General features: G+C 42.4%; 1 protein-coding gene across 5 annotated transcripts in view; it reads right to left on the reverse strand.

Moving 5' to 3' along the window:
- The window catches only part of grip1 (glutamate receptor interacting protein 1), a 444,119-nt gene that overhangs the window by 297,168 nt on the left and 126,688 nt on the right, over window positions 1-20,263 (reverse strand). The window contains exon 1 of one of the 5 annotated variants that reach the window (XM_055650801.1): window positions 9,623-10,659. The exons of 1 other annotated variant lie outside the window; for it this stretch is intronic. In XM_055650801.1, coding sequence (XP_055506776.1) covers window positions 9,623-9,758 — 136 coding nt within the window. In that variant the 5' untranslated portion in view covers window positions 9,759-10,659. Of the gene's footprint in view, window positions 1-9,622; window positions 10,660-20,263 lie in introns of those variants that run through there. 3 more of the 5 variants (XM_055650802.1, XM_055650805.1, XM_055650806.1) reach the window with 3 other exon arrangements.

Below are 20,263 nucleotides of genomic sequence, written 5' to 3' on the forward strand. Positions count from 1 at the left end.
CTACAAAACCAAAAATGTCCCAGTTAGTTCACGTTGAATTAACATGATCATCAGAATAGAATCAATGTGCAATACACTGAATATTTGAGTATAGCTACCAACACAATTTGAAATTTGATTCTTGACCTTGCCAGTGTCAAATTAATGCAGCTCAGCAGAAATAAGATCATGATAATTGAGCTGAGGAGCAAGGAAGTTCAACAGAAATCTCCACTACAATTCAGTGACCATTATTCAGTTTTACCACAAGGAGTAGATATGAAATACCGATGCAATCCATGACCAAATAGCCAATTAACATTTTTCACACAAGTGGTACACTTATTGGGCAGCGCAGTGGTAGAGTTGCTGCCAGAGACCCGGGTTCGATCCTGACTACGGGTGCTGTCTGTGCAGAGTTTGTATGTTCTCCCCGTGACCTGTGTGGGTTTTGTACGAGATCTTCGGTTACCTCCCACATTCCAAAGATGTACAGGTTTGTAGGTTTATTGGCTAGGTATAAATGTAAAATTTGCATAAATGTAACATTTTCCTGAGTGTGTGTAGGATGGTGTTAATGTGCGGGGATTGTTGGTCGGGGCAGGCTCGGTGGGCCGAAGGGCCTGTTTCTGTGCTGTATCTCTAAACTAAACTTTTGTAAGGTAGCAAAGCCAGCGGGTAAGAATGAACATATTTGTAAAAGGTGGAGGGAAATGGCAATAAGTTTGTCACAGAGGTAACACATGACCATAATGATCCCTAGCCCTGATTAGTTATCATCAATTTGTGCACATGGAAGACCAAGAAAGAGGCCCAAAGGCAACATTGTACACATGCTGGAAAATGACACGTTCTCAGTTCTGATTACGAATCTTTGAGCAAAAAAATGCTAACTGTTTCTCTATAAATATTGCCCGACGCTCATTTTTTCAGCACTGCATTCTAATAAAGAGAATTACAGTTAGAGAGGAAACAAAATGTAATAAAGACACAAAATGCTGGAGCAACTCAGCGGGACAGGTGGCATCTCTGGAGAGAAGGAACAGGTGACATTTTGGGCCCCGAAATGTCACCCATTCCCTCAATCCAAAGATGCTGCCTGTCCCCACCGCTGAGTTGCGGCAGCATTTTGTGTCTCTCTTCGATTCAATCCACATCTGCAGTTCTTTCCTGAACAAAATGTAATATTAGTTTTCAGTGGTGAATGTCAAAAGTTAATTGTTTAATAGCAATTTCAAGATCAGGTTGGCATTATCAACTTTGTTTTACTTTTACACTCACTGAATTATTGGATAAATTCCAGAATGTCATCTGAAACAACCATGAAATTGAGCGTAACACACGGAAATCAAGATATATCAGAGCCAGACCTCACAGGATTCCACAGTGAGTCAGGTTTAGCTCAACATACATTTGGATCTCTGCTCGATTCTTTATCGCTATGTTTTAACAAAAGTAATTTATTTCATCTTTCTGTAAAAATGACTCCCACGATTACTGCCAACTCTGGTAGAATTATCCCATGACCAATCGGATAATGAGACTACATTGATGACATTAATGTATAAAGAAAATTACTTCAGACTCGGGTCAAGTTTAGATTGGTTGTGATCAGGTCAGGGTCAGGTTTTACATTTGTACACGAACAGGCCACTGTATTATAGCTATGTTATTTATTCATAAAATGCACAAATTTCTTATAATTTCATACATGCCCTTTTATCCCTTCATTATATTAGCTACATTTTCCCCACACTCGTCTTTCCCAGCCAACAGAAAGGGAGGTCATGTCCACATTAAGTTTCACGGTAGATAGACACAGCAAGCTGCAGTAACTCAGCGAGACAGGCAGCATCTCTTGAAAGAAGAAATTGGTGACGTTTCGGGTAGAGACCCTTCTTCAGATTGAACGTCACACATTCCTTCCCTCCAGAGATGTTGCCTGTCCTGCTGAGTTACTCCACCATTTTGTGTCCATCTTCGGTTTAAACCAGCATCTAAACTTCCTTCCAACACAAGTTCCATGGGAGGCTTGGCTAAACATCAGTAATCTCACTGATTTCACTGCGATGTGCATGGCTGAAATTTCTTCAGAATGGTGTTACTTAATTTGTATTTTGTGTTTGTAATTTTTCGTAATGTACATTTAATAATTAATATCAATCACAGATTTGACATTTTCAAAAAGTCGTGTGAATAGGTCAAAGGACAAATTATAGTTTCATTTTTTTTGTTCTCCCCACAATCACTTTGGGTCTCGTCCCGAAACCTCAGCTATTCCTTTTCTCCAGAGATGCTGTCTGACCCACTGAGTTACTCCAGATTTTTGTGTCTAAACCAGCATCTGCAGTTCCTTCCTGCACATCACTTTTAATTAACTTGGATGAGAACGTATTAAGACATAAGAAATGGGTTTGCAAAACAAAAACAAACTGTTTGAGTAACTCAGTGTGTCAGACAACATATCTGGAGGACAATTGGGTTGGGACCTTTTTTAGTTCGTGTTGGTTGTGGGTGAATATTAGTATTATTTCATGGTTTCAAATATTATTTTTCATTTTATTTAGTGGTATAATTTGTTACAAGTCAATTTCAATGCTTTACACTAATAGAAATGTTTAAGAAATTCTGCAAGTGAACAAAGATCAGTCGGAATTTGTGGAGCAAATGTGTAGGGAGATCGCAGATAGCTGCAAGAACAACAGGCTGTAATAGTAGACACACAAGTGCTGGAGTCACTCAGCGGGTCAGGTATAGGGAGGAACTGCAGATGCGTTTGTTTAAACCAAAGACAGACATAAAAAGTTGGAGTAACTCAGCGGGTCAGGCAGCATCTCTGAAGACAAGGAATGTCACCTATTCCTTCTCTCCACAAAAGCTGCCAGACCCACTGATTTACTGGAAGTTTTTGGGACACAGTGTCTCTGGTACTCCAGCACTTTGTGTCTTTTTTTGGTATAAACCAGCAAATGCGGTTTTGTTTCTACAGGTTGTAATGGTACATGATTTTAACCTCTAATATCAACCATGACCGCCAGAGAGCTAAGATATGGATGTATCTAGGTAAGTCTCCTCAAGCAATATGTAGATGGCACTACTAGAGAGGTGGCAAACTTTGACCTCCTTTTGGGAAAAGAGGCTGGGTAGGTTTAGATAGGTTCTTTATTGTCATTATAACATGTAAACATGTACAACAAAATTAAAAATGCCAACCAGTCAGTGCATCATTCACACATTATCTAAAAGCTAACGATACGTAAAAAAGAATATCTGAAATAAACAACTAAAATAAATAACATGAAAAAAACAAGCATAAACACACAACCATACATTCTTCTGTCCATTGCACAATCCCTTTGGTATGTAGCGCACCTGCGCTCATTTGGTGGCTATATTAAGTGTAGTTATTGCTGTGGGATAAAAACTGTTTTTGAGTCTGTTTGTCCTTGTCCTCATTGATCTGTACCGTCTGCCTGACGGCAACAGTTCAAACAGGGAGTGTCCGGGGTGGGAAATGTCCTTTATAATGTTCTGGGATTTCGTGAGACAGTGGGAACTGTGTAAGTCCTCCAAGGTGAGGAGAGGGCAGCCGACAATCTTCTGGGCGTTGTCAATAGCCCTCTGGAGCGCTTTCCTCTGAGCCGCTGTGCAGCTGGTGTACCACACGCATACACAGTATGTTAGGATGCTCTCTATGAAGCACCGATAAAAGGACAGCAGTAGTCTCTGAGTGATATTGTTCTTCCCGAGCACCATCAGGAAGTGCAGTCTCTGCTGGACCTTTTTCAGCAGCGCAGGTGTTCACGCTCCATGTCAGGTCCTCCTCAATATGGATTCCCAAGAAGCGTAAATCACAAGAGTACACTTCAAGACCAGTGACCACAATTCTATTTGTTTTTAAATGTTATGGAAAGCAAGATGACTGGTCCACAAGTTAAATGTCCCAAACTGATCAAGGTTCATGTTGATCGGATTGGACAGAAACTTGCTAAGGTAGATTCGGAGAGGACATTAGCTGGTAAATGATGTGGCAAGTGGAAAGCTTACAAAAGTGAGATAGCAAGAGTTCAGAACTAATATGTTCCTTTGGAGTGAAGGGAAAGGCTCACAGGATTAAGGAACCCTGGCTGATGCAAAATTCTGGAGCTCTGTATCATCTTTAGCCACAGGTGAACTGTTGGAGGTCAGCTAATGTTGTGTTTTATTTAAGAGGGATAAGCTAGGAAACTGCAGCCCAATGAGCCGTACATCAGCCATGGGACTATTATTGAAAGGGATTCAACGGGACAGGATTTATCTGCATTTGGAAATGCAAGGACTGGTTAGGGATGATCAGCATGGCCTTGGCCGTGGGAAATCATTTCTCAAGAATTTGGTTTTGAGGTAACGTGGATTGATGAGGGCAGTTTGCTGGACATCTTCTACTTGGACTTTAGCAAGGATGCGGACAAGGTTCTGCATGATTGATTGGTGCAGATCACACAAGATTGAGGGTGGGCTAGCCAAAGGGATACATAGTTGGCTTGGTGGAAGGAGACAAGGGTAATCACAGAGTTTGTTTTCAGATTGGAGGCCTGCAATCAGTGGTGTGCTACAGTGGTCATGTTGGGTTTACTATAGTTTTTTATAAATATTAACAATTTGGACGATAAAGTAGGTGACATGATTACCAACTTTGAGGATGAGATCAACATTGGTACGTGGCGGAAAGGAAGATCCCAAGTAACAACAGGAACTTGATCAACTAGACCAACAGGTGGCAAGTGCAATGTGATGCATTTTGGAAGCTAAGCCAGGGCAGGGCATACATAGTGAATGCCAGGGCCCACAAAGTGTTGTAGAACAGAGAGACCAAGAGGTGCAACTACATAGCACCCTGAAAGAGATGACACGAGGATAAAATGGTGAAGACTGCATTTGCCTTTGTTAGATGAAGCATGAAGAACAAGAGGTGGGATGTCACATCACAACTATCAAAGTTATTGGTGAGTCCACACTTAGAACATCGTGTGCCATTCTGGTTGTCATATTCTGGGAAGGACGTGATTGGAGATGGTGCAAAAAATATTCACACAGGCGTTGCCAGGATGGGAGGACTCGAGGTATAGGGAGAGACTGGATAGGGTGGGCTACAGCAAAAGGTGTTGAGGGATGAACTTTATAAAATCATGAGGGGCATAGATAAGATGGATTGTCAGTCCTTTTTCCAGGGTAGGGGAGTCTAGAATTAAGGGGCATTGGTTTAACATGAGAGGGGAAGAATTTAAATGGGATCCGGAGGCAAGTTTTTGCACAAACAGGGTGGTGGATATATGGAACAAGTTGTGAGTGGAAGTGGTAGTAATGTATACAATTACAACATTCAAGAGACATTTGGACAGGGACATGGATAGGAAATGTATAGAGGAATGTGATGCAAATGGGACCATCTTAGTCATCATGGATCGGGCTGGTGGGTTTCTTTCCATGCTGTAGAATTCCGACTGAAAATCTAAACACGTAATCAACATGGTGTTCTTCGCTGTCAGATTGTTCAATTGGCTCTAATCTCTTGGCATGGATGAAATATGGCATTAAATTAAAAGTAAATACAGCCATTAGATGATAATGTCTAGACAGCTCAAATTCTTGTCTGCATAACAAATGCTTATTACCCGATCGGTTGTCACTGAATAAAGTTTGTCATCAGTTTCTGCCCCGGCAACCGATATGATAAACTTTCCTTTGCATTCCATTCATTGTTTGGGTCTTTCATTGTACAACCATTCAAGTTGCTGGAGAAATTGAGGATGAAAACTAACACCATATGCTGGGTGAGGGCCATCGTTCCTTTGGTAGTTTACCCCACTGGAACAAAGATCAAAGCTAATAAGAAAATGACCAAAGTTTTGACTGGTCACAATATCTATTGAATGGGATCTATGACAATTTCCTCAACAGAAAAAAGACTTGTTTTACTGATAAATCCATCCCAGGAACACCGATTCAATTATTCAATGATACTTGACAGTTATCTTAAAGGGTTAGCAACATTTGTTTGGCAATACAAGAGCAGTGTCTTAGAATTTATCAAGAAACACATTTTACACAAACATATCCAGCACCAAGATGTTTCCTTAGCATGATCTTTAATGTAAAAAAAACAACAAAAGTAAGAGCTCTGGTATTAATCTAACATGGATATTATAAACATTTCCAACATAAATATAGACACAAAAAGCTGGAGTAACACAGCTGGACAGACAGCATCTCTGGTGAGAAGGAATGCGTGTCATTTCGGGTCGAGACCTTATTTAGACTCCGATGTCATGCCGGCATGTACTGCCGGCTGTACCACCCACTCGCCTGACATCAGTTTGAAGAAGGGTCTCGACGTTACTCCAGCTTTTCGTGTCTATCTTCGATTCAAACCAACATCTGCAGTTCTTTCCTTCAAATAACTTGTAACTGTCTTCTAAAATATCCTCGGCAACGACTCAAAAATCAACACACATACATTGGTGAATCACTTCACTGGAGGTTGCTTTATTCCACAGGTTTCTAGTATTTAATTGGTTCAACGTTCATTATATGTCATCTTAAGTCTTTCTAGTATCTGTGACTCAAGGTGCACTTGAGTATGGCTGACTCAACTCTCTTCTGAACTTGCCTTTTCACAGTAGGGATGAAATATAATTGCTAGACTGACAGCCAATGCCTCTTCCAAACAGCAATTTTGCCAAAAAGCTTTTTGTTTTTTTATAACCACCAGGATTTTTAATGTTAGATGCAGCCCAAGATGTTATACTGGATAACACAAAACTTTCTTACATGAGAAATAAGAAATAAGACAGCTGCATTCCAATATATAAAATAAATTCTCAAACCCAGAAACAGGGACTGAATGCATTTTATAAAAGGCACTGATCTGGAAAGCTTTCAACCATTTCAAAAATACTTTACAAAATGCTCGAGTAAAAGGTTACATACAAATTATCTGCATGCCATCTTTAGGACAATGCATTGTTTGCACTATTTACAATTTGCCTCAAAACATTGCAGAACTGAATTTGCAGTAAAGTCAGTGTTTATTAAAAGGGTGGCATTCAGAGTCAAAGCCGGTGGGGGATGGGGGGGGGGGGGGGGGGGGGGGGGGGGTCAAAACCATATAATCTAAAGCCAAACCTCAGTATACCGTGAAAATGAATCGCAAGCCTTCTTCCACAGTGTTTGTCTGATGCAGGAAAGAACTGCAAATGCTGGTTTATATCGACGATAGACCCAAAATGCTGGAGTAAGCGGGACAGGCAGCATCTCTGGAGAGAAGGAATGGGTGACGTTTCGGGTCGAGACCTTTCTTCAGACTGAGAATCACAGGAAAGGGAAACAAGAGATAGCGACGTAGAAATGACATTGATATAGAGAGATTTTGAACAAATGAATGAAAGATATGCCAAAAAGTAACGATGATAAAGGAAACAGGCCATTGTCAGCTGTTTGCTAGGTGAGAATGAGAAGTTGGTATGACGAATGGGGGAGGGGTGGAGAGAGAGGGAACGCAGGGGTTACTTGGTCCAGCTTTGGATCATCTTTCTCCTACTTGCCTCAACACACATCCTGTTCAGATGCCCAAGTGCTACCACAAGTAACAATCATGACCACAATGCCAGTCACTTAGATCAATCGAGTTATATGACCAGGCCATATTTTACGGGAAAAGGCACAGGCTGATCGACGAGTATATTCTGTCTGTCAGGCTGCATTTGAAAGATGTTTAAGAAGGAACTGCAGATGCTGGAAAATCGAAGGTACACAAAAATGCTGGAGAAACTCAGCGGGTGCAGCAACATCTATGGAGCGAAGGAAATAGGCAATGTTTTTGGCCAAAAACCTAGAAGGGTTTTGGCCCGAAACGTTATCTATTTCCTTAGCTCTATAGATGCTGCTGCACCCGCTGAGTTCCCCCAGCATTTTTGTGTACCTTGCAATTGAAAGATGGTAGGTGCGAAGGCTTTCACTGCTAAAGAGCAATGCATGACCTTAAACGTTTATGTAACTTATACTTTAGTCAGGCTTAACCTATTTTGTCTAAAAAAATTGAAATCTACGTACAAAAGACTGTACAAAAATCCCAACTTTGTTCCTAAGACTTTAAACTTTTCACAGAGATTATTTCCCTTGTCAAGCCTACATTTAAATCTTAATTAAACCATGAATGCAAGTTTGCATTGAGACAGGTACATGCTTGCTTAAACATATAGTTACACACAATCAAAGGGCAAACCAGAAATGCCAATTCCTGTGACATCTAAAGGTAAAGTAAAAGTTTACTCCCAACTGCAGTGCTTTTACCGCTTCACACAACCCAATGTGCCCCAGGCTAAACTCTTGTTACTACAGCCTAGTTGTCAGTACTGTACTACAATTACAGCCATTGCCTCGGAACTAGAGACATGGAGAAAATTGTCACAGGTTCCTACCCTGGTTCACTAGTCAGTCAAACTGCTCGTCATTTTTTTTATACCAAGCACTAATAAAGGGTAGGAAGGAACTGCTGATGCTGGTTTAAACCGAAGGTGGACACAAAATGCTTGTGTAACTTAGCAGGACAGATAGCATCTCTGGAAAGAAGGAATGGGTGGCTTTTTTGGGTCGAGACCCTTCTTCAGACTGCTGCAATTTCTCCCGTAATTAAACAACACAGCAATAATGTCATGGCCCATTTATTACACTTGGTTACCTGGAGAAGCTCCAGAAAGCAGATACATTATTGCATCTTAACCCAAGTCAGCACCAGCAACATGCATTTGGGAAGTTGAAACAAGTTACTTTATGTGATGAATAACTATAATTGACAAATCTTATTTTTTTTAAATATGTGTTACTTCAAAAGCAAACTTTATTCCGAACAATAAGAAAACAATGCAAAATCCCTAACAGATTATTTGTGTGGGTCTAACAGTCGGTGTTGTTGGTTTTATAAATAACTCATCCGTTTTTGTACATACAGGTAGCTCCATCGCCACTCGTGTGGTCTCTTGGGGTGAAATCCCTTCGGTTGTTTGAGGGGTTCCCCCAATGGATTCAGTCTCTCAGTGTCCATTGGGATAGACCCTAAACTGTGGCCCTTCCCCAAAGAGCCTTTACATTGGCTTTTGCATTAACTTAACGCGTTACATTAGGGAATACATCATCCGTGTGCATTGCAAAGCCCTCAATGCCCACACGCCTCTTATTTTATTAAGTGCTGACCTCGGGGGTTTTCTGCCCGCTGTGGGTAGTGAAAGATCACAGCCAGAGTACTCAGAGCACTCACCGTGCGTGCAGCCCTGCAGAAACACGCTGAATTATTCATTCTCATCTCGGAATTTGGACTGGACATTATTGCCCGTTTAGCTTTGCAAATTATTCAAATCAATTCACACATCAAACCACATGTCAACTAAAAACTCAACACTGGAGAAATCCCTGGGCGGGGTGTAGACAGAGCCAGAATTGGTGTTATTCAAGGCAAGAGGACAACGCCAGCAGAGTGAGGGGACCGGCTGATACCTGCAGAAAAGTCCCGTCATCTACCCGGGCGTGTTCATGTGTCATTATACTAGTCATTTAGAAGTCATTCCACAGATGTGGCTAAAACGAACCACATTAAGGTCATACTCACTGTGCAGTTGCTCAGAAGCATAATAATAAACATCTTCATAGCCCTCGTGGTAATCCTCCTCTGGTCTATACTTCTTGCTTTTCCTTCTCCTCCTGGTCCTTTTCACTTGTTTCATCATGTTCAAGAACCGCTCCATCCTGACCCTGGGTACTTGGTCCACCCGTCTGCTGTCAAGTGGTGGCTGAGTGTCAGCAAGAGCGTTCAATGTGAAGCTGGCACACCATGAATGAGCTTGCAACAGTCAGGCGGCACACGCCGCTACTTCAAACTACGCTGGCCAGCACTTTCCACAAAGCACTTATTCTGTGATCTGCCGCCCTGAAACAAAGGGGCTTGCTTCATTCGAGGCTTCAAACTCGAGACTTGAAACAAAACACTGGAGACACAGACTGGCGTGACTCCAAAAACGCAAGCGAAGTGACGAGAAAACGAAGAGCGAAGTTAAAAAAGAATACTAAGTGGAGAACGAAGCTTGTGCTTGAAGCGTTCTCTCAAACGTCTCGTACTTATTCCATCACTGAGAGATGGGCGTGCATTAATTTCCACAGACTGCACCAAACGAAAAGACAGATTAAATGGCGCTAAATCTGATCACTCATTCGTCCAGTTCATCACATAGATCCAGCGCAATGGATTACAAGATGCCGAATAGCAGAACTCCAAGTCACACAGGGCTTTCAGGTTTGTAACAGCAGAACACAAGCCCAACAAGCTAAATGGTTCAACCCACTCAGTGGCAGTGAAGTGCCTAGGTGTTAATTAGAGCAGCGGGGTCGAGGGTCCTCAGCTGTGTAAACTGACACTAGTATTCAGATTGTTAATTATCTGCAATACTGTATTCAAGGTAGTATTCAAGGCTGCATTCATTAATAGTACAACAGATTCATCAGCAGAGACAAACAAAAGGAAGCTCACAACACAGTGTGGGTTTTTTTTTTAATCCTACATCTGAGTTTCCAAGCTTCAGAGACAGTAGAGGACAATGGAACACTGCTGCTTATATTATCTGCAGCTGGAAATCAAATGAGGAGGGCAGGGGAGGGCAAGCCTTCAAACCGCACAAGTCGATGAGGTCTTAATCGCAAAACAGCTTCAAGGGTTGCCAATCAAGTAAATTCGTAGATAAGCCAAGAATCCTGAAGGAATGCAAAACAAAACATCATTCCTTTGCTTTTCAGCAAGCCAGGCTTGGATGAATCAGCCAGTGATTTAGTGTAATTGTTTAAAATTGACCCACACTCCGGTGACCTAAAGTGCATCTGCAGGCCTGGTCTCCTATTTGCACCCGAGCTTTAGATTACAATTTATCGAACCATTCCTCAACTGCTGAGCAGAGGCTTCTGTTGTGCTGTCATCGAGGTTTCCCTTCTTCATGATCTTCAAGCCAAATTGGCTTTGTTGTCAAGCTTCGAATCAACTTTACAGTCTTTATTACTGCATTTGAAAAGAGAAAATCAGATGGAGATTTTTTAAAGTTGCCAAGAACCATGTTTGCTGTAAGCATATTTTAGCCCAGTTCAAAGAATAAGTAGGCTATTTTAAATATGCTCGGTCCTAATGAAATAGGTCTCGACCCGAAACGTCGCCTGTTCCTTCTCTCCATAGATGCTGCCTCACCCGCTGAGTTTCTCTTGATGTTGGAGCCCCCGGTGGGTGCTCGCAGAGTCCCGCGGCCATTCCAAGCCGCGCGGGGCAGTGATGTTAGGCCCCGCTCCAGCATTTTTGTCAACCACTAAATCTACAATTCATCACAAAATCTTTGACTGATTAACTGATATTTTCCTTGCCAGAATTTCAGTTTACATACACAGGTTTGAAAATAACTTGGGACTTAAAAACCCTTCAGGTTCTAGGTTTTCCAAATGTAACACCAATCTCAAAAAATAATTTCAACACAGAAACAAATCATCCCTTTCAGAGTTTAAACAACTGCTATAAATCTACAAATAAATCCAAGTAACCCCACTAAGTTTCATTTCACGCTCAATGAACAAACATTAACTAACTACAGGCTTGTCAGTTTTGTCTGAAATCTGAGAGGCAGTATTATGCTTTTGTCCTTGAATCCCTTTCCAGATGGATGGTCTGGTTACACTTACAAAGAATGAGGGATTCCAGGTTAGCCCAGTCAATACTGACTGGGTAATGTTCCAAAGGCATTTTATTTTGCCTTTGGGAAAGGTGCCTGCTACACATTTAGTAGCTATTTTTAAATAAAACATTACTTGAGCTAACAATAGCTGCCTTCCATGTACATGGCTTCCAAATTGTAATTATTTTGATTGAAGTATTAATTCATTGTACTTTTTAGAATATTGTAGTCATTGTATGATAGATGATAATATAAAAACAATTAAACCAACATTTAAGTCTCATCATCCTCAATCAATCATTTTGATTAATATCTCATGTAAGTAGTAAAAAAAAATGACTTGGGGATGAGCCATGTGGATAAATGGTCAGCAATCCAAAGCTAGATGAGAATAACAAATGTGATCTGATGTGTATTGGAAAGCAGAATTTGGGGAGGAGATCGGGTTTGCAGAAAATGGCTGATGCAGCAGCTGTGCACAGACAGTAATGGTGGATGGGAGACAAAGTGATATTGAAAAACTTTACTACAGTCCTCCTCAGTTTCCAAGATGGCATTGTGTGCAGTTTTAGACAATTTGCTCCTCTGAAATTTGGAATAAAAAGTGTCCCTGGCACTGATCCCTGGCGGAATTTCACTGTGTTCTTCCTCCAGTCCAAAAATGATAGCCTTTCATGAATGGACTGGCGTATAGACTGGCAGGCAGGTTTGCCACTGCTACACGGGTGGTTTTAAACTGAATAAGGGGGGTGGGGTGTCAAATGGGATAGTCGAGGATGGAGTTAAAGGGAAAGAGAGTAAAGGGATGGTTAATGACCCCCAGAATTAACGGGAAATGAAGCTCACAAAGGAATAGGAGAGTATGGCCAAGTGTAATAGGGATCGATGTGAAAGGTGAGATGCGTAAGGAGTTAAAAGTATTGTATATGAATGTGCAAAGTATAAGAAGTAAAGTAGATGAGCTTGAGGCTCAGTTAAAGGTTGGTAGATATAACATTGTGGGGATTATTGAGACGTGGCTGCAGGAGGATTGGGCCTGGGAACTTAATATTCAGGGTTATACATCCTATAGAAAGGACAGGCAGGTGGGCAGAGGAGGGGGGGTAGCTCTGCTGGTGAGGGATCGAATTCAGTCCCTTGCGAGGGAAGACATAGGGACTGACGAGGTAGAATCACTGTGGATTGAGTTGAGGAATTGTAAAGGCAAGAAGACACTATTTGGTGTTATCTACAGACCCCCAAAAAGTAGCCCGGATGTAGGGTGTAAGTTGCAGCAGGAGTTAAAACTGGCATGTAACAAAGGTGATGCCACTGTGGTGATGGGGGATTTCAATATGCAGGTAGACTGGGAAAATCAGGTTGGTTCAGGACCCCAAGAAAGAGAGTTTGTAGAATGCCTCCGAGATGGATTCTTCGCGCAGCTTGTAATGGAACCGACCAGAGAAAAGGCAATTCTGGATTTAGTGTTGTCCAATGAACCAGATATGATAAGAGAACTCGAGGTAAAGGAACCGCTTGGAGGTAGTGATCATAATATGATTAGTTTTAATCTGCAATTTGAGAAGGAGAACGTTAAATCGGAAGTGTCAGTGATGCAGTTGAACAAAGGGGACTATGAAGGCATGAGAGGGGAGCTGGCCAAGGTAGACTGGAAAGGGATCCTAGCAGGAATGACGGTGGAACAGCAATGGCAGGAATTTCTGGGCATAATCCGGAAGACGCAGGATCATTTCATTCCAAAAAGGAAGAAAGATTCTAAGGGGAGTAGGAGGCAACCGTGGCTGACAAGAGAAGTTAGGGATAGAATAAAACTAAAAGAAAAGATGTATAACACAGCAAAGAGTAGCCGGAAGCCAGAGGATTGGGAAACTTTCATAGGACAACAGAAGGAAACAAAACGGGCAATACGGGCTGAAAAGATGAAGTACGAAGGGAAGCTGGCCAGGAATATAAAGAAGGACAGTAAAAGCTTCTTTAGATATGTTAAGGGAAAAAGAGTATCAAAGTCAAATGTGGGTCCCTTGAAGGGAGACACGGGTGAAATTATTATGGGTAACAAGGAAATGGCAGAAGAGTTGAATAGGTACTTTGGATCTGTCTTCACTAAGGAAGACACAAACAATCTCCCAGATGTACTGGAGGACAGAGGATCTAAGGGGGTAGAGGAACTGAAAGAAATTTTCATTAGGCGAGAAATAGTATTGGGTAGGCTAATGGGACTGAAGGATGATAAATCCCCTGGACCTGATGGACTGCATCCCAGGGTCCTCAGGGAGGTGGCTCCAGAAATAGTGGACGCATTGGTGATCATTTTCCAATGTTTAATAGATTCAGGATCAGTTCCTGTGGATTGGAGGATAGCTAATGTTATCCCACTTTTCAAGAAAGGAGCGAGATAGAAAATGGGGAATTACAGACCAGTTATTAAAGAGGTAATAATGGGGCATTTGGATAGCAGTAAAATGATTAGTCCAAGTCAACATGGATTTATTAAAGGGAAATCATGCTTGACTAATCTGGATTTTTTAGAGGATGTGACAAGTAAAATGGATGAAGGGGTGCCAGTGGATGTAGTGTATATAGACTTTCAGAAAGCCTTTGATAAGGTTCCGCACAGGAGACTGGTGACTAAAATTAGAGCACATGGTATTGGGGGTAGGGTGTTGACATGGATAGAAAATTGATTGGCAGACTGGAAGCAAAGAGTAGCAGTGAACGGGTCCTTTTCAGAATGGCAGGCAGTGGCGAGTGGAGTGCCGCAAAGCTCGGTGTTGGGGCCGCAACTGTTTACCATATATATTAATGATTTGGAAGAGGGAATTAGGAGCAACACTAGCAAGTTTGCAGATGACACAAAGCTGGGTGGCAGTGTGAACTGTGAAGAGGATGTTAAGAGGTTGCAGGGTGACCTGGACAGGTTGAGTGAGTGGGCAGAAGCGTGGCAGATGCAGTATAAAATAGATAAATTTGAGGTTATCCACTTTGGCGGCAAATACAAGGCATAGCAGGCAGTGAAGAAAGCTAATGGAATGTTGGCCTTCATAACAAGAGGATTTCAGTATAGGAGTAAAGAGGTTCTTCTGCAGTTGTATAGGGCTCTGGTGAGATCACATCTGGAGTATTGTGTAGAGTTTTGGTCTCCTAATTTGAGGAAGGGCATCCTTGTGATTGAGGCAGTGCAGCGTAGGTTCACGAGTTTGATCCCTGGGATGGCGGGACTGTCATATGAGGAAAGATTGAAAAGACTAGGCTTGTATTCACTAGAGTTTAGAAGGATGAGGGGATATCTTATAGAAACATATAAAATTATAAAAGGACTGGAAAAGCTAGATGCAGGAAAAATGTTCCCAATGTTGGGTGAGTCCAGAACCAGGGGCCACAGTCTTAGAATAAAAGCGAGGTCATTGAAGACTGACGTTTGAGGTGAGAAAAACGTTTTCACCCAGAGTTGTTAATTTATGGAATTCCCTGTCACAAAGGGCAGTGGAGGCCAAGTCACTTGGATTTAAGAGAGAGTTAGATAGAGCTGTAAGGGCTAGAGGAGTCAAGGGATATAGGGAGAAGGCAGGCATGGGTTATTGATAGGGGACGATCAGCCATGATCACAATGAATGGCGGTGCTGGCTCAAAGGGCCGAATGGCCCCCTCCTGCACCTATTTTCTATGTATGTGGAATGAGCTGCCAAAGAAAGTGGTGGAGATGGGTATAATTACAACATTTAAAAGACACTTGGGCATGTACGTGATTTGGAAGGATTGGGAGGGTTTGGGAGGGTTATGGGCCAAATGCAAGCCCAAGCTCAGTTAGGCAACTTGGTTGGTTGTAGATCCTGTTTCTGCACGGCGTTGCTCTGTGACACTAAAAGGCTGGAGTCAAATAGAACTGATCTTCAAGGTTTAAAGCAGGGTCTCAACGCAAAACATCACCTACCCCTTTTCTCCAGAGATGCTGCTTGACCCGTTGAGTTACCTCAGCATTTTGTTTCTATCTTCAAGGTAAAGTGCAACAGTAAGGTAAAGGCAGAAATGTCCATTTCAAAATTTTAAAGTGTGCTTTGTGAATTTGAAATTTAATGCTATGGGGGACATGGCCAAATTCAAAGTACCAGCAGAGCTTGGAACAGGAGCGGACAAGAGTGTGAACAAGTGTGATTAATGGAAGGTGAAGGATGGGACAAATATTGAAATAACCTTGTCTGCAGGTGACAGACTTGCACAGAGACTTCACCTTGAGGAATAGAAAAACAGAAAATAATTTAACCAAGCAGTGAGGAGGACTAAAAGTGGCCATGTAGTCGGGTTAAGGAAAAGCCTTAGGCATTTTATTTTATACGTTAAAAACAAAGCGGTAGCTAGAGAACGGCAAGGACAATGGATGGAATTTATAACTGGAGCCACAGGAAGTGGACTAAAAACACAGGAAAAGCACTAAATGAGAACTTCACATCGGTATTCAGCAAGGAATGGACATGGGGTGTAGTGAGATCAGGTAACAATATGTTGTTGGTCCAGCGTACGTTTAAGGAGGAGGAACTGTTGGGTCTCTTAAAGATCATTATGGTGCATGCCCCCCCAGGAGCCTGATGGGATCTACTCTAGGATACTGTGAGCAGCAGGGTCGGAGATTGCTGGGGCCATGACAGATGTTTGACAGCTGTGGCACAACAACAGTAGTGGATGAATGCATTATTGCCATCCTCCTCACGGTTCATTGTATGTTTCCAAGATGGTGTTGGCAGCAGATTTATTCCCTTTAGCCACAGAAGGGGTCCATGAAGACTTAAGAGTGGTCAATATTTTTCCTTTCTTAAAAAAATTCAGAATAGTCTTGCAATTTATAGGGCGATGAGTTTTATATCACTGCTAGAGAAATTTTTGGAGATAAGATTATGTCTTAGAAACTTGACTTAGAAAGTTTCATGAGGCAGTAACAAAGATGATTGATGAGATAGGGCAGTGGATATTGGAGATATTGACATTTCCATCAAGCAATTAACAATGTCCCTCATCGACCCATCAAGAAAATTACATGACATGGTGACCAGGTAGGTTGGATTCAAAATTGGCTTGGTCTTAGAAGGTAGATGGTAGTAGCACAGGTGTGTTATTCTGACAGGTCTGTAACCAGTGGTGTTCCTCAAGGTTGTTTGTGATTTGAATATTATATGGGCGGTCTGATCAGCAGGTTACCAGATCACACAAAAATGCTGGAATTGCAGAGGAAGGTTGCATGAAGGAAATTAAATTAGAATTGTAATGCTATCCACCAATGAATGGGTCAATCCGGTACTTGTAGAGTAGCATGTATAATTATATGAAATTTGTTTTCACCCCAAAATTGTTGATATGATCTAAGCGATTGTCACAAGATGATGTTTATCTTAATAGAGATAAAATCTCCAAAGGGGCAGAAGTGCATGAGACTTAATCTTTAATAATCATTTTAATGTACTTCACCACACCTTAATACCAATAGTTTTTTTGGAAACTTGAAGTGTTTTTCCCTATCATTGATCTGAATCCTCAAACTGCTTATATTTAGCAGGGTGGGCATAGAAATGGAAGATGTGGTTCAATCTCAACTATTGAGAAGAGGTGCGTTTTAGGAGGTCAAATGCACCGGTAAAGTATGCAGCAAATGGTAGGAGTCGTAGAACCATTGATGGCCCGAGGGATCTTGAGGTGTGAGTCCATGGCTCTCTGAAAATGGGAATAAAGTTAGAGAGGTAAAGAAGGCATACGGCATGCTTACATTCACCAGTTGAAAAATGTTGTATAGTCATATTGCAGTTGTATAAAATGTGTGTAGACCATACAGTATTTGGAATATTGGGTGTATTTCTGGTCGCCCTACTAGAGGGAGGTTTTGTACGTTTTGGAGAGGGTGCCAACGAGGTTGATCAGGATATTGCCTGTATTAGCAATAAGGATGGGTTAGACAAACTTGGGATTGTTTTCACCTCAGCGTGGAATTTAAGGTGAGAGGGGTAAAGGACATTTATGAAACAAGTTGTCATTTTACACTAAGGGTGAAACATGCTTGGAATGCCTTGCCACGGAAAATGGTGGAAGTAGATATGATACAACAGCAAAGTTCAGGAAGAATTTAGACAGACACGTGAACAGAAAGGAATAGAGGGATTTGAACCCTAGGTAGGTCGATGAGATTAGTTTAGACTGGCATCGTGGTTTGTGCAGATATCGTGGGTCGAAGGGCCTCTTCCTGCACTGTACAGTTCTATGTTCTATTAAATGGGCTGAGGTGGCAAAGGAAGTGGAATTAACTGGTCTTTGTGATGAAAGATCAAAATTCATAGCATTTAAGAGTTAGTGTAATTGTCAAGATTTATGCTGTGGGGCTGGCCATAGAAATATGTGTTCATGGAATGAGAATGTAGAGCATGCCGTGGAAAGCTGGAAATAACTTACCCAACTAACTGAGGTAATAACAGAACAAACTGTAAAGTAAAGTTCTGACCAGCATAATTTTTCATTTAATTACTGTAACGCTCCCCATTGCGACAATTACTTTTCTAAACCACCGACAAACAAAATTTCATTTGCATTAAGTGGTCCCATAAATATAATTTGTTACAGTTTTGCCAATGGCATTTCAAAATAGTTACAGGAGTAGTGTGTTAATGATATTCAGCATCCATATTTTAGTTATTCCATAACCCCAATATCTGGATTAAGTGCTTTCTCTAAACACATACAGTGAAATCATTTGGACAAGGCTGAAATGTAAAATTAAACCACAAAACAGTTATTTTGCCTCAAAATAAAGGATCATGGATTAGATTAGATTAGATTAGATCCTTTATTTGTCATTCAGGTCTGAATGAAATGTTGTTGCCTGCAGCCATACACATAATAATCAACAACAAAACACACAGTAAACACAAATTAACATCCACCACAGTGAGTTCACCAGGCACCTCCTCACTGTGATGGAGGCAAAAATCTTAGGGTTACTGTCTCTCCACTCCTCTTCTCCCTCTGCGCTGAGGCGATACCGCACTGGGCGATGGTAAGTCAGTCCCGTGGCTCACCGAGCTCCGCGAACGGGCCGGTTCAAGCTCCATGGCCCGGGGTGGTCGAAGCTGCTGCCCTCCAGTCCAGCAGACACAGCTGTTGCCGCGGGAGCTCCGGAAAACAGGCACCAGCCTGTGACCTGCGAGCTCCCGACGATGTCGTCCACTGACCCGCGGCCGAGCCCCGGCTTCAGGTCGCCGCCGCCAGAACGCCGCCTCAGCTACCGGAGCACCGTCCCAGCCCCGAGTCGTGCCGCTGTCACCGGAGCGTCTCAGCCTCGAGCCGGGCCGCCCTCACTGGAGCGAGCCCAGGGTGAATCCTGGCTGGCTCTGCCTCCGAAGCCTCGAGGTCGGTCACAGTTGGGGGCCGCCAGCTCCGCCATTAGGCCTCAGCGCAGACGGAGGCAGAGAAGGTGGATAGGACAAGAAAGTCACATTCCCCCGAAGGGAGAGACAGAAAGCCCTGTTTCAGCCCCACCCACCCACATAACACAACCTAATAACCAAATATTTAACTAAACAAGACAAAAAAAACAACACAAAAAAGTAAAAACGGACAGACTGCAGGCGAGCCGCAGCCGTTCCACAGCGCCGCAACATCAACATTTCCACAACAGCCCTTCAGTAAACAACGGGACAGTGTTTGTTTGAGGGAGGTGAGGGGGCAGGCATGGAAAATGGTGGGCCTCCTGCCTCATCAACATGATTGAATGTTTCAAAGTGGCGATGAAGTATATGATGAGGTCATACCGTTGATGACATCTACATGGACTTCAGAGAGGCCATTGACAAGGTTCCACACAGGGACTGGATCAAATGGTTGCCACCCATGAGATCCAGGGCAAGTTGGCAAATTGGAACAAAATTGGCCGTACACAAGGCAGAGCACGACGATGGAGGTTCTGTTGAGTGATCAAAGCCCAGAACAGTGGTTTACTGGATCAATATCCAAACTACACAGCTTGTTACACATATTAACAATACTGAATTCAGATGTGAAAGTACAGTTTGCAGATGACACATTATTTGGTGGTATTGCTGATAGTGAGAAGGGTAGTTTTGGGGTAGATGCAAATTGATAAGATGGGCAGAGCAATGGCAGATGGAATTTAATATTGGCAAGTCTGAAGGGCCTGTCCAACAAAGGGGATTGTTTTGGCGACTGTCATAGTCGTAGCAAGTGGGGACCCCCACCCCACGACAATGTCTACGACAAGCTACGAAAACCTACCACCTAGATGACGTCGAGCTATGGCAAGCTATCGACAACCAGCGATCCATTACGACATCCACCTACAACCACACCTACGACAACCTATGACCACACAGGTGACAACCTACGAAAACCTACCACCTGCGACAAGCTACGACAAGCAACGACCCTGTCGGCGACAACTGAAAACAATTCAGTCGCCGGTTGACGTAGTTAGTTGCCAATGGAATTTACTGAAGTCAGCACCCAGCGATAACCAACATCACCTAGCGACAACCTGCATCATCCTGGCAACAACCTAC

The sequence above is a fragment of the Leucoraja erinacea genome, chromosome 19, assembly GCF_028641065.1.
Source record: "Leucoraja erinacea ecotype New England chromosome 19, Leri_hhj_1, whole genome shotgun sequence".
NCBI lineage: Eukaryota > Metazoa > Chordata > Chondrichthyes > Rajiformes > Rajidae > Leucoraja > Leucoraja erinaceus.